The sequence below is a fragment of the Arabidopsis lyrata genome (genome assembly GCF_000004255.2).
Source record: "Arabidopsis lyrata subsp. lyrata unplaced genomic scaffold ARALYscaffold_4, whole genome shotgun sequence".
Classification (NCBI taxonomy): domain Eukaryota; kingdom Viridiplantae; phylum Streptophyta; class Magnoliopsida; order Brassicales; family Brassicaceae; genus Arabidopsis; species Arabidopsis lyrata.
Genome location: NW_003302552.1, coordinates 1,365,964 through 1,381,471, shown reverse-complemented (window position 1 = coordinate 1,381,471; position 15,508 = coordinate 1,365,964). Strand labels below are relative to the sequence as shown.

Genomic DNA, 15,508 nt, shown 5'->3' with positions numbered 1-15,508 from the left:
AATAGTCAGTTTCTTTTTTGTTGATTTGGATTCAAATTCGAATTATCTTTCATTTTTAACAGAGACAAATTTCTCAAGATACATATGAAGTAGTATCTAGTTCGGTTACTATTTTTTCCATCTTGTCGGAGCTCTTGAGCTCTCGGTATTTCAGAGAAGGATATGGTGCTTTTGAGACTTCACTTTCCTAGTATTCTGAGTTTCAATGTCTTCGGAGTCGTCTTCGATCAACAACAAAAGCACCAGGTGATTTTTTCATTACATTTACAAAATTCTGAGCTATTTGTTTTCGATTTAAGATTAACGTTGGAGGACTATCCAGCAAATGGATCAATTAATCATGTAAGTATTCTATCTTAGTAACATAGAACTTTCACTCTTTAAGCCGAGAGTTAGACACTTTATTTAGTAAGCATAAAAATGCTATCTAAATTAAAACAACACAAAGGCAATAGAGAAGATAAGTAAATCATAAAAAACGATAGAATTTGCGAGAGCAACTTAAAACTCAAAAGAAAAAACAAATTTAGGAGTAGTTATCCCTTTTTCTCCTTTGTATTCTCATATTTAATTTCCTTCTCATTAGTCTTCTCATCCTAAATGTTCTTATCCTTCATTACTTAGTCCAATGCTTCTTGCTTGGGTGCTTAGTTGCCTCAACAATACCCCTTTCTCTACTTGTAGATGATGCTGTAGATCAAAGTGGACATTGTAGCTTTAATGGTTTGCACTACTATTAGTAAAACCTAGGGGAAAGATGACAATGAGATTAGCAAAAACATTAAAATCATTAGATCTATAGTTAGGAGTAGATAACTCCTTATTTTAGGTCTTGAATCTGTAGTTAAGAAAGAAAAAAAAAGGATAGTTAGTAAGATTTAGTATACCACTTGTGAATCTCATCATTTCTCACTTGATTATAAGAAACACAACACTTAAAATCATTATATAAGAAGAATATTTTGTAAACTTGGACATAGATCACAAATTAACGATCTAGGAGTATTGATGCAGATTAAGATATCATCTACATAGCATGCCTGTGAGACATCACAACCTTAGTTACACAATAATTGTCAATAAAAAAAGAAGATAAATTAGAAACACGTTTAATTTATCATTGTTGTCTAAAAAGTTGGTTTATTCTTGAAAATGCTTACGCAGTTTTAAATTCCTCAAACCTCTGTAATGGATGGTTAATAATGATCTGAGAACAGTCGAAGGCAGTGAAAATGTTCTGGATATCTGCATCAATATTCAGAAATTTGTATTCATCTCTACGCCAAATCATCTATAGACTCTTATAGACCCATTGAAAAATTAAGAATGTTATTTACCTCCCTACACTCTTTTATTGGCAAATCTGATCAGAGGAATAATCATTTCATCGCCTTCGTTTTCACGTGTACTGTAGATTTCACTTGAATATGCATCTTGGTTCGAAAGGCTTCAGTAATCGCGGAAGCCAATTGAATTTTTTTAGAAGATGAGGTAATGAGTTTTCGTTTCTTTCTTCAATAATTATTTATAGAGATGTTTAGTCGGCTGCGGTTTAGGTTTGATAGGAAAGAACTTTAGAATATCTTTAAGATATTCGAATTTAGTGTGCATAATTGTAGATTTCACGTAGTTTTGGTTGGAATAGTTATGTTATTAACCCGTTTAGTTATGGAAAATTCATTAATTATATTGTTTTTTGTATTGGAATATGCTCCTATAAATCCGTTAAAAATATATATGGAATGTTAGTTTTGATTTTGTCAACGGAATATACTCCTATTAACCCGATTATAATCAATATGGTAGGTAATTAAAGAATATTGCATTAACTTTATTTGCGTCAAGGTCCGTACCATAAGTCCAAGATCCGCGTATATAACCGCCCAAATGCATCCAGGATCCGCGTGTTTATCCGACACCAAACCCAGGATCCGCGTTTTTTTGTTTTTTTTTTCTATTCAAATTGTCAATTTTATCCTTTCACGATATTTTTCATTAATTCTTTGAATGCAAAATTCCTAATGGCATTCCCTTGTAATTTTTTACACTTTATAAGGTTTATTATTAGGTAATGCTTCCCAATTAATAGTATAAATTATTTTGTATAATAACTTATTCCTTAATTTTTTTTAGTTTTTGTCAACTGTATGAAAAGGAAATATTTTTCCTTTTTTGAAATAGTAAATTTATTAATAAACAAAAAAGATATTTAATTATTTACAAATAAGTAATTATAAAACATAAAAGGAAACATAAAAACAGATTACTATTTTAGAGCATTCAAATCGCGATCGCATATAAGAGATGAAACTTAGTTTATTGGTATGACGATATAGTATTTATACATATAAGAAAACCCTAAGACTAGGTACTTTGTGCAATTACGTGTGATACCAGACCCAAACACTCAAGTATTTGTATCATTTGTGGGATTAAAAATTTTGAGAACAAAAATGAATCGATTAACGGTTGAACTAATCTTTTCTTGTAAAATAATTGTAGAACGAAGTTAGTACTGTTGTGTATATCGAATAAAGTGTCCTCTTTTTCCTTTCACGGGGTTATATATTTGTCATTTGTGGATCAAAACGGCTAATAAACACAATGATTCTTCTTAAATGAGCCTGTTTCGATCTTGTCATGATTGATGTAACGCATAGATTTAAAATAGGCTTCCAACAAAACAAAACTTTTGGGCTTGTACCATGGGCTTTTCGTCTAGTCAGTTATGTTTTTTTTTTTTGGGCAAAAATTAGAGTTTAAAAAAGCTATTTCTAGAAAATATTGTTTACATATGTGATATGAAACGGTTCTATACGAATTTTTCGTGCCAGATGGTCAGCTTTTACATTAGCATTACGAGAAATTAAAGATAAAGAGAAGGATGAGAATACTTTCTTGTCGCTTTGGAATTCCTCTAAGTACACTGAAAACGCCGGTCATTCGGTTGGAGAAGACACCATCTTCACCAGATCATAACAGTCTAGTCAGTTATGTTCTACAACTTACATCCTAATTTTCACTTTGCTTTATTCTTTATTATATTCTTCTATTTATTTGGTTAATACCCATGTTCAAAAAATCGCTAGACGCTAGTTGCACGGTAAGGGTGGACCTAACGCCTAGCAAAAAAATCAGAAATTAAACGGAGATTAATCAGACACTAGTATTAAGGCTATTTAATATTTAAAAAATATATTAATCCATTATAATTAAGAAATTTATATATTAATATTTTTAAAATTGTATAAAACACATGAAAACAAAATTTTAAGGTCAAATTTATGATTTTTATACAAATTATAAATATAAGTGGGACATTTTAAATTTTAGATCAAGAAAAAGAAAAAAAAATGTAGAAAAACCGCCTAGACGGCGCCAAACCCAATTTTTTTTTCTACATTTTTTTTCTTGGGTTTGGCGGACGCTTAGGCGGTCTATGCGGACGAAAATCGGATCACCGATTTTTTTCATGATTTGGACAAAATCGCCTCGGCCTCCTCCCGATCAGCGGCTAGGCGGCCGATAACAGGGGTTACGACTTGTACATAAAATTCCTTTGTTGATCATTAAATTTAAAATTTCAAAAAACAATATAGAGAACTACAAACATAATCTTATGCTTTCTTGTTTATGACCGTTTGGACTTACAGTTTTGTTTTGTTGGAACCCCATTTTGAAAATGTTTTCTTTCTTTACATTATCTTCTTTTACTATATAGTAGATTAATAAATATATATCAAACTTGATGCTACATGCTTTCCTTTTTTATTGGCAAAAGGCCATCATCTCTTTTATTACAGAGGTTGGCCACTTATCCATCTTTGGAACATGATAAAGCTCTCCTCTGGTTTATACTCTGCAGTGTGCCCACCTCCCTATAATAAAACGCTCAAAAATGTTAGTGAGAAACAAAATGATTTGTCTAATAAAAAACGTTAGAGTATAGAAAAGAAAAAAACTTGCTTTGATAGTAGCATATGTCATCTTATTGGCATAGGTCATCGTGTATCTGTCCAAGAAAATTGTAAGAGTGATATCAAGATGAGTAATGAGTTCATGATACGACTGAGAAAATGAATAAAGAAGCAAAAATTAAAACGTCAAAATTATTTTACCCAGCAATCTGATTGTTTATTATCCAAGGCCTCCAATCATCAATGATAGGATAATTGAGAGATCTTATCCAAGCTTCAGTTGCAAGGAAAGGTACCTCCATGTCGTGATCACCACTATTAACCAAAAACGTCATAAAGTTTGTATAGAGAACTAAATCAGTTCTTGAAAAAGTAATTTTAACTCAAACCTGTAAATAAGAGATCGGTATCCGTTGATGCTGTTATTCATATGATATGGTATGCTGCTAATAATGTCGTCATTGTAATCAATATTCCTATTACATCGTGTCCATTTTCCTATACTTCTCTGTAATCATATATAGTTAGATATCCAGTCCATTTTCATTTTGTTTGTTGAATTTTTATATCCATAAATTCATATACAAGTAATAGTTGAACATATAGTATTAACTTTTCATATGCTCGCAAAAGACGATATGTCAATGATCTTTAAATGATATCGACGTTATTATTTCCTTCGACAATATTAATGTCATATACGTACCTTCCTGATTTGAAGAGCTTCACGAACCCTCTCGGTATTGGCCCAATATGTAGCTAGTGTACTGTGGTACCCCTGAATAAGTAAGCTTGTAAAGATTAAAAAAAATATCTAAAATTGAAATTCTTTTCAGAACCCATTTAACAAAAAAAATGATATTCTTTTCATGATTCATCAGTGTGATTTTTATTTAAAAGTATGTTGATTAAAACGACCACATGCTCATACAAATCTTTGTATAAATATATTACTGTTTTTCCCGTTTTTAATTAGAGTTTCAGATTTCTATTTTAATTGAAACAAAATTGGTAGTTAAATAGTAAATACTAATGTATTTTACTTTTCACAACAAAAAAATATAACAATATTGTTTTTGACCCTGATACTGATACAACAGTATTTTTTTCAAACATGATATTTTTGAATTGTCATCACATTTTTTCAACGGTTAATTGATTCAATAAAATGAGATGGATTACTTACCCAGCAAAGTGGAGATCTTTCATCGCACTGTGGTAATAATATTAGTTCTCTAAATATTTTATCAGTACACTGTAAATAAATTAATAAAAATTTTGACTCAGTCAGTTATGATAAGTAAAAAAAAATAAAAAATTAGTGATGATATTTATTACCAAGAAAAAGACAAAAACATTGACCAAATATCAGAATATGTACCTTATGGTACTCTTCACAAGTTTCAAACATTTTGTGTTAGATGGATGCACGATTTTATATTGTCCTTTGCAGTTTCTCTTCAGGGACTGTAAAATAAAAGTTCATTATGACAAGAAACGAAAGCGTCGCGCATATATATGGTAATCAATGAGCTATGGGGACGATTTCATACTTTGTAGAGTTCATCAGAGATTAATGCCATTCCATGAGCATATGGAATACGATAGTTATAATCAAATTCAAAATTTGATACTGGGTTTCCGAGAACATAACCCTGTTTTAAGTAAGAAATATAAACTAATCAGCTTTTTTTTTTGTTAAAGAACTAATCAGCTTTTTATGTTCCATATATATGTATAATTACTTAAGAAGCAGTAAGAATCAGTGACCTGAATATTTATTGGAGGTTTGCAGCATAAATAATTTTCTGCATCATCATATTTATATATTGTTATAAAGTAGGAACTAATTGAGTAAAAAACAAGAGTTTAAAAACTATAATGAAGATTAATCATTTATATGATCACAAAACCATACCTTGTGAGATTTTATTAACGATAGTTGGAACAATCTTACCGGAATAAGAATCTCCGCCTACATAAAAAGTGTTGGAGAAAAACTCAGGATGTTCACCTAGCCACTGCTCAACAACAATGCACCAAAAAAAAAACACACAAATTAAATTTCTATGACAAGCACAAAGACATACTTCCAAAGACATATTAATATTTCACAAATTGTGACTCCCATATTCGTTACAAATTCGTAACTAATTTGTGACTATAGATACGTCACAAAATCGTCACACTTGTTTCGGTCATAAAATCGTAATATTTTTGTCGCTAATTGAGACTAATTTCGGTCATGATCAAAACCGTCACAATTTTGTGACGAAATTACTACGAAATTGTGACAAATATATTTTGTCACAAAAAACGTATCAAAAAAGACACAAATTGGTGACGTATATTATTAGTCTTAAACTTCGTCTCAATAAAATTGATTACTTGTAGTATATTTCACCTTTTGAAGAAATTCGTAAATCCGCAATATTTCTATTGTGTCACTTGATTTATCAAGATTTGGAGTATTTTTGTAGGAGAAGCCAACTCCAATAGGCTGATCCAAGAATAATATGTTCGCCATCTGCGACAAATCCACAGAACAAAAATAATATAAAAGAGTCTTGATTGTTTCTATATTTACATGTCTAAAAGAGCCAAACACTTCACTACTTCTTTTAATGAAGTACAACCGCTAAATTAAAAAATTCCTTCTGTGTTTGGCATTTATGTTTACTATTAAGAAACAAACAAAAACCGTCTACTAATGACAAAAAAATAGGTTTAAAAAAAAAACTATTTAAAATGTTCATGGTTGCGAGTTCATATGAAAAAAAAACTCAAATTAAATTCACCTATGAATAAAATTTATGTTACCTTTGTCCATGAATATGTTGTAGAGACCAAAGAAGGAAGACTTCCATTATAAACCTCGAACTTTATAGTCACAGGCCCTAGTTATTTTGTTTTAAAATTTAATAATAAACTTAGAAGAAGAGGATCTTCTTTCGATAAAGAATATTTATGAAAAAAAAAAATGAATATTTTGAATTTACCATTCTCAAAAAGAAGAGCGGAAATAGAAGAGCAACCAGGTCCTCCACTTATCCAAATAAGAAGAGGATCTTCTTCTGGATTCTTCTCAGACTTAATGAAATAGTAAAACGATTGCAGTTCTTCTTCTTCACCAATACCGATGTACCTTCATTGATAACAATAATTTATAGAAGGATCTAGGTCTAGGATCATCTAGAGGATATCAAAAGGTATCATAATAAGTAAGATCTGAATATATCTAGATTAAGAAATATTTTAGCTCTATAATAATGTATCATAAGTCAAAACCTTTATTATTATGAGAGGAATACATAATTCTTTAAATATCTATATCTCATCACTCCATCATGATTTTCGACGTTCTAAAACACATATATAATTGGATTGGTAAAGAAAAGAGAGAGAAATTCTACAAACCCGGTTTCTAGTTCGAAAGGAAGAGGGCCTTCAAAACCAGGAAGAAACTTGACGATGGAGCCGGATTCAGCATGATGTCTCAAGACAAGCAGAAGCAGAAGCAGCAACTTCAGTGACAAAGTTCTCATTTTCTCTGTTAATTTTTATATCCCTTTTAGGACAAAAAACAAAAAGAGCTAATATAGTCAGTTACCAAAAGAGAAAGTGGGTAGGTTGCGTTTCTGATTCACTGGTCGCTCCACGTTGAGTAGATTTTTGTGTGGACGTCCACACGTTAAACACTGGGTTTGGTTTTGACAATAACTAGTGGGTTATATTAATTTATATACACAAAAGACTTAAAAATTAAGAATATACATATAATTTTGTACAACAATAGTATTAAAGAGTTTTGGCATCATTGACTATTTTGGTGCAGCATTAATATTAAAGAAAGTTGGATTCAATACTTACTATTTTGGTTCAGCAATATTAAAGAAATTTGGAATTAACAAATATCAAAGAATTTGGAATCACTTAGATTTGGGCAACAGTGCATAAGATACCTATAAAATTGAACGCGAACACACAACCCGTTCACAGCCGGCGGTGACAAGAATTTTTAGACCGTAAGCAAAATAAACTAATATTTTTTGAATAATATTATAAAATAATAAAAAAAATAATCGAAAGTTTTGTATATATGTTGTAATAAAATCAACAAAATCTAGAAATAATTTTAGTTATGTCATGTTTCATATACTGTACAAACATATAGTCTATTACTCTCTCTGTTCCTTGAAGATTGATGTTCTAGAGTTTTCACATATATTAAGAAACAATCATTGTTTAATTATTTGTCAATTACTTTTTTATATTAAACATTTTTTAATAACTTTGAACCAATAGTATTAGAAAACAGTTAATCATTACGTCTTGAAGTTTACGATATATTAATTTTAATCAATTAAAAATAAAACAAAAATCTAAAAAATCAAACTTTCTGGAACAAACTAAAACTCTAGAACATCAAATATCTAGGAACAGAGGGAGTATATTTTAAAAATATTTAAGTGTAAATGTTAAAAAAAAAAAGAGAGAAGATAAACAAACATTAGACAAAGCAGAAGCTGGCTAAACAAGAAAATAATCAGTATTGAAAGAAGAGGAAAATAGGTGTGTAAAATGCAAGGAAACATTCAACTCTCTGGTCATTTTCAGAATTATGTTTCAACTGTTACACAACTAAGATCCACAGAGATTTGAATGGAATCGTTTTGATAGTGTCCACTTTTTTCTCTAGTTATTTAATGATCACTTCTGTCTTATTTATTTGCAATTCTCGGACTAGTTTTGGTTTTTAGTTTTTTTTGTCAAGATGGATTCATTTCAAGAACAAAGAAACAAAAAAGAAAAAAAAAATGGATGAGTAGATTAATTGTCCTTAGCCTATTTAACACAAACTTAGTAAACAATGGAAAAAAAGGAAAAAAATGCAAAAAAGCAAAAGCTTTGTGAACTTTTGTTCTATAAGAGCAATGTTGTTATCGGCATTGTGTCTTCGATCACACGGGTATTTTCTTCAAGCCAGCAGCGATCGGCATACCCAAGAAGCCAACAAATATGCTGAAGAACCATTGAACTATTGTAAGAGGTGTGGTGCTTGCAAATGTGCCCAAGAACTCAATGATTATAATCTGAAAGAAAACTGTTGCACCAATAACAACCACAAAGACATAGTTGTCGAGTATGCCTTTTAAAACATCGATCTCTTCCATCTCCCTTGAGCTTACTTCATTGAAAACCTGAAACATTAAGAACAAACCACCCAAGTAAGTCATAATACCACAAAAGCTGCAAGTGTTTTGATTAAAAAATTATGATTGTTTTACCTGACAGAAGACAAAGCAGTTGAAGATAAGTGTGTTTAATACAAGAGTAGAGTCCGAACCAACAAGACCAAACATGGACTTCCCTTTGGCCTGAAGAATCCAAATGATAATGAATTGATACACAGCTTGTCCTAAGATGTTCCTCCACATCGCATTGGTAATGAAATTCCCTCTCCTTCCAACAGGCATACGTTTCATCAGCTCGTTGTTCGGAGGTTCTGTAGCTAGAGCAAGAGCTCCAAGTGTGTCCATTATCATGTTGACCCAAAGCAGTTGCACAGCAGTTAGGGGAGCACTTCCTGTGAATTAATGTAGAAACAAAGTAAAGATTGAAATCTTAATAAAATAGAATTGTAAAAAAAATGAAAAGTTGAATAAAAACAGAATCAGCCATATTCTTTAACTTACCAGTCAAGCAAGCTGAAGAGAAGTTAACAATGAGGGCAACAACATTGACTGTTAGCTGAAACTGCACAAATTTCTGTATGTTAATGTAAACAGAACGTCCCCATTTCGCTACTGTGACGATTGTGCTGAAATTATCGTCGAGAATGATGACATCCGCGCTCTCTTTCGCTACCTAAAAGAGTTTTAAAAAATGTTTGAGTCGTTTGCATAATAACATAAGAATTTTTTCTAAACATCAACTTACTTCTGTTCCGGCAATGCCCATTGCTAATCCTATGTCAGCCTCGTGGAGTGCTGGTGCATCGTTTGTCCCGTCACCAGTCACGGCAACAACTTCATCAAAAGTGGTCCTTAACTGCTTCACCAGTGTATGCTTGTCCATAGGCGAAGAACGAGCCATCACCTGTAAATAAAAAAAAAAAGTTTTGGCTTAAGACATAGCAAGAAGGTAAAGTCATCTAATAAAAGAAAGCAAAAATGTCGAAATCAAGAAACAGTTACCTGAATCTTGGGAATGAGTTCCAGCATCTCTTCTTGATTCTTCTCTCTAAACACAGGACCTTCAATTGCTATACCATCATCAGTGAGAATTCCACATTCTCTAGCAATAGCCTTTGCGGTGTTAATGTTATCTCCTGTAACCATTCTCACCATAATACCTGCTCGGCGACAAAGTTCCACGGACTTCCTAACTCCAGGACGTACAGGGTCTTTGATACCAACAATCCCTATGCAAGTAAACCCTCTAGCCGGAATACCTTCATCCGCAGAAAACCCATTTTCGATATCCATATAAGCAAGGCAAAGTGTACGAAGAGCTTCATTTGCAAACTCATCGATTGTGACATTCAAGAACTTGATAGATTCGTCATCAAGCGGAACAACTTCACCGCTTGAGTTGATGACTTTATCGCAAGCCGCTAAAACTATCTCTGAAGCTCCTTTCGTGTGAGCACGAATGCGTCCTCCTTCAGGCAGCTCAATCACTACTCCCATTCTCTTCTTTGTGGAGTTAAAAGGCTCAACTTTGATAACTTTGTAAGATTGTCTCTCCTCTTGGAACTTACCTCCAAGAGATAGTCCTAACTCCAATATAGCAGTCTCTGTTGGTGTCCCCAATATCTCAGTCTTGCCACGTTCGTTCACAACAACTTCGCCACCGGTATTATTAAAAATCGATTGGAGAAGTAGTTTCAAAGCAACTTCAGGTATTTCAGACTGTAAACTTGAACCTTTGCTAGCTACATCTTGAACATTCATACAAATGCAAGATTTCACAACAGTCATGTGATTTGTTGTTAATGTACCAGTCTTGTCACTACAAATAGTAGTTGCAGATCCCATTGTTTCACAAGCTGCCAAATGACGAACAAGCGCTTTATCGTTCATCATCTTCTTCATCGCAAAGGCGAGACTAAGAGTGACAGCTAATGGTAAACCTTCAGGAACCGCGACGACAACAATTGTGACAGCAATAGCAAAATACTCCAAAAGCTCCAATGCATCATCTCCAGACCACCACCAATGAGTTCCCAATGAAAGCTTCCTCATAAACATTCCTTGCACCAAAACCGCAAAGGTAACAATAGCGAAGAAAAGACCGATTTTTCCAATGATGGTTGCAACTCCATTAAGTTTCACTTGCAACGGAGTTTCGTCATCGCCTCCTTCACTAAGTGTTGCCATTAACTTTCCCCATTGAGTTCTCATCCCAACTGTTGTAACCAGCATCTTACAAGACCCATCTTGAACTTTGGTTCCAGAGAGAAGAAAAGGATTTTGTGCAGTCACCATCACAGGCTCACTCTCACCAGTTAAACTCGATTCATCGATAACAACAGAGAATCCCGAGAGGAAAAGACCATCCGCGGGAACTTGATCTCCAATAGCAAGATGAACAACATCACCAGGGAGCAAATCATATATAGACATCTTCTGTCTAAACCCGTTTCGCGTAACTTGAACCGTGATCTTCTTCTTCTCTTTATCCAAATCCCGGAACTGCAAAGATTGTCTATAATCACTCGTCGCTGTCACAAACACAACCAAAAGAATACTAGCAACAATGCCAAGACCATCATGTGACCCTTGGGGCCATCCTTCAGTTGCAATTCCAACTATCAAAGAAACGAAAGCGCAAACACCAAGAATCATAAGAGTCATATCTTGAAGTGCTTCCCAAACAAACACCCAAAAACTCCGTAATTCACTCTCCGCAAACTTATTGATTCCGAAAAGCTCTTGTCGTTTGTTTAACTGGTCAGGTTCCCCTGTTGAGAGACCAGCATTGGGACATGCCTTAAGCTTACCTGAAAGACCATCAACACCACCATGGAACTTGAGCTTCTTCACATCATGACCTTCCACTATTGATCCTAACTCATCTGCACAAATGTCAAAGCCTGCTGCTTTAACTTCTTCAGGCACCTTATAGTCACTTGGAGAAACACCTAAAAAAATAAACATTTTTCAAAATCAAGAACAGAACACTTTTGTCACAAATGTAAAAATAAAGCTTTAAAGTTTCCTTTGTCTTAGATTTATAACTCACCAGAGATGAATTGGAATGCGGCTTTTGACACAAGAACTGCAATCCTTAATTTTTCCTACATATATATGGAGAAATATTCAAATAAATTGGGAGGGAAAATAAAATGATCTCCATAATCTGAGAAAGCTATAAATCAATCTTAAGTTAGATTGCTATACAAGGTAAGTTCTGATATCAGTTTTTCTTTGAAAATATATTAATAATATTTTTTTAAAGATATTTATATTTTTTTGAAAACTAAAAATCTTTTTTAAATGCTTAAAATGTTTTTATAAATATCGTTTCTTGAAAACCTGAAATGGTTCTTGTAACAGGTCGATATAAAATCTCTGTTTTTTTGTAAAATCAAAGAGACATGAAATCCTAAACTTTATCATATAAAAAAAATTCCAAATAGTGTTAAAATGTGTAAAAGCTACAATACCATTTCTTGAAATCCTCAAATCCAATTGAAGCCAAAATGGTTTCAAGGGCAGATAATTGCGATTTTTATAAAATAATACTAAATTAAAAGAAGGAGAAGAAGGAGGACTTGGTTGGTGCGTCGCATGGCAGCAGCTTCGTAACGCTTGGAGAGATTGGCAGTGAAGCGAAACCGACGTTTCGGGTTTTTGACGACACTGCAAAGATTCCGCCATTTTTCAAGAACTTCCTCTGACGAATGCTTCGCCTTAACGTCGAAATTTGAGTTGAGGTAACTCTCCATTTCTCCTTTCCAGTTTTCTTTCTTTTTCTGTAATCTCTTTCTATTATTATTTCTTTTTATTGTTTTGGGGCAAAAATGTGAGACAGAAGGAAGAGCAAAAGAATCGCAAACTTAAATGGAGGAAGAAGAAGAAAGCGAGTTTTAAGATCTGAGCTTTTTATTTTAAGCTTTAGAATTGACCGAGTCCTTCATTTCGTGATCACAACAATCTCAATCAAAAATCATACATTCGATTATTCGTTAATATATAATAACAAACATGCAGTAGTGTATTAATTATGAACGTTAAAATTATAGGCTTGAAACATTCATGCAGGGCATGAAGAATGCGTTAAGGGTCAAATTAAAAATATGATAGGGCTCGTGAAGGGAAATGGCGGGTAAATACGTAGTTTAATCATTAATTTGAATTTAAACAATATAAATAAAATCAATACTGTTGGAACTTGGAAAGAAAATCCTCCTATGGGTTCGTATTCAAAAATATAAAAATTTGCGAGTAAAAAACGAATACGTAAAATTAAAGTCGAAAATACTTGTGTCAGTGTGTGATGTTTTCCTGTAACTTTCTATGAAATATGCATCAATATTTTAGACCACAAAATGTGGTCTTTAATTTTTTATATGATTTCGAGCGTTGTAGAGTTGTTTATTATGATTTCGTGTATAACAGATAATAATAATAATATGGGGACGTGTCTTTAGTCAAGTGGTTAATTCCATTTGACTCCGCTTTTCCCACCGGAATTCGACTCTACTAAGTCGCGTTACCCCGCGTAGTAAGGTTTGGTTATGGATCAGACCTTGTCGATCCAAAGATGTCAAATTAAAAAAAACTAATAATAATAATTAATTACAATATTTTTTTTTGTTACGGGATGATGTAATAGAAGGAAAAAAATTGTAATATCCCGGTTTCAGAAATATGGTGATGCATGCGGAGAGGTTTAAAAGATTTGATTTGGCTAGCTATGTCACCAAAGTGCACTTATCTTTTCAGTCAACTATCTTGGGAGAACTTCATAGTTAAGGGTGCTTGAGCTGGAACAATTTTAGGATGGATGACCTTCCGAGAAGTAATTGTCGGAACCGTGTGAGTGAGGACAATACACAGGGAAAAATTATGTGATGATTTGTAGGATCGGTAAACAAGTCTTTAAAGTCTCACGGACGTAGCGGACCGGCCGTCAGAAGATGGTGGGCCCACGGGCCGAAAGAGGACGTTGGGCCCATTAAGAAAGATGGCGGTCGGGGCGTTACAAGTGGTATCAGAGCCGAGCCCAGATGAGTATGGAGTCAAGAGGGCTCACACCGTCGGGGGTGACGGTCTTGGTGCGCAACGAGGATGTTGTGATCTGTTATTGAGGTGAATTGGAACACCCATTTTCAGGAATATGGTGGTGCATGCGGAGAGGTTTAAAAGAATTGAATTGGCCACTTATGTCACCAAAGTGCATTTATCTTTTCGGTCAACTGTCCTGAGAGAACTCTACAGTTAAGTATACTTGAGCTGAAACAATTTCAGGATATGTGACATTATGGGAAATGATTGTCGGAACTGTGTGAGGGAGGAAAAAACACAGGATAAAGTCATGTGGTGATTTGTAGAGTCGATAACAAGTCTTTAAAGCTTTCCGGACATAGCGAACCAGCGTCGGAAGATGGTGGGCCCACGGACCGGAAAAAACGTGGGACCCATTAAAAGAGATGGTGGTCGGTGCGTTACAGAAATATTTTCCATTCACAAAGTTCATAATATGGAAAATATATAAGGACGTCCATAAAAGGCAAACTTCATATAAAAAAAAACAATTCTACCCTCATTAATATTTTCAGATTGCCTTTAAAAGGCTTACTTTGTGTCATTTTGATAAGAGATTAGTTGTTGTTATTTAATGGAAAATACTTCTAGAACGTTTGCAATTAATACAAAGAGAACAAAGTTTTACCCCTTTTTTGGTTATAATCGAACGATGATCCACTTTTTACCACCCGACTAATTTTTTGAAAGTGAGTATAGTCATCGAATGGCTCATACATCGTAATTTCTAATAGATCTAAAACATGAAATTATTATTTTGACTGGTCAAATGAAAATAATTAGATAATTCTGTGCTTGAGGAGAATTGATATCTGGCTTAGACCACTATCTCTTGGTACCAATTGTCACCTAAAACAAACTATGATCTGATTTGTAGCCTTCCAAAGGTTCAAGCCTTCCAAAGGTTCATGCAGTTTGTTGTCTTTCCAAGGTTCATACACACAAACAAAAAAAAAAAACAAAGCTTTCTCTAGAAAGCAAAATTTTATTTTATATATTGTGTTGGAAGGCAAAGTTTTGATAGAGAAACCAAATTAATTTTCAAAGAAAATACACAAAATATCAAAGGATCAGTAATTTTTATATGTAATATTTTTTTTTTTTTGGTGAAGATTTTCATATGTAATAATTTAGTTATGTCACAAGCATTTCTGACATTAAATAGCTAATGAAAGTCAACTAAGAATATCTCTTACTAATAAAAGAACCTCATTGAGGCCTCTCAATATGTCCACATCAGTTTTGTTAAAAGACTCTCTCATGATGCCATGTAAGCATGCATGCGTTGTGAAGGCTAATTCTCAAATGCCACGTGTA

The 15,508-nt window shown here is 33.3% G+C and overlaps 1 protein-coding gene, 2 long non-coding RNA genes and 1 pseudogene across 4 annotated transcripts; 1 reads left to right on the top strand and 3 right to left on the bottom strand.

Moving 5' to 3' along the window:
• Positions 1-11: 11 nt before the first annotated feature.
• Positions 12-2,111, top strand: LOC110229143. 2 transcript variants are annotated; one of them, XR_002332590.1, is made up of 3 exons: positions 12-246; positions 1,415-1,491; positions 1,807-2,111. It is a non-coding gene; the product is annotated as an uncharacterized LOC110229143 (long non-coding RNA). The 2 variants fall into 2 exon arrangements; XR_002332589.1 differs by having other exon boundaries at positions 1,415-2,111.
• LOC110229144 lies at positions 594-1,408 on the bottom strand. The gene is made up of 2 exons (XR_002332591.1): positions 1,161-1,408; positions 594-838 (listed from the first exon to the last, which is right to left on the bottom strand). It is a non-coding gene; the product is annotated as an uncharacterized LOC110229144 (long non-coding RNA).
• A 1,501-nt stretch (positions 2,112-3,612) lies between the features above and the next one.
• LOC9314714 lies at positions 3,613-7,731 on the bottom strand (annotated as a pseudogene).
• A 991-nt stretch (positions 7,732-8,722) lies between these two features.
• LOC9316539 (putative calcium-transporting ATPase 7, plasma membrane-type) lies at positions 8,723-13,096 on the bottom strand. The gene is made up of 7 exons (XM_002878600.2): positions 12,697-13,096; positions 12,165-12,219; positions 10,115-12,063; positions 9,858-10,016; positions 9,614-9,785; positions 9,206-9,504; positions 8,723-9,118 (listed from the first exon to the last, which is right to left on the bottom strand). Exons 1-7 carry the CDS (start codon positions 12,868-12,870, stop codon positions 8,879-8,881), a joined length of 3,048 nt encoding a protein of 1,015 aa, XP_002878646.1. The 5' UTR covers positions 12,871-13,096; the 3' UTR covers positions 8,723-8,878.
• Between the last annotated feature and the right edge of the window lie 2,412 nt (positions 13,097-15,508).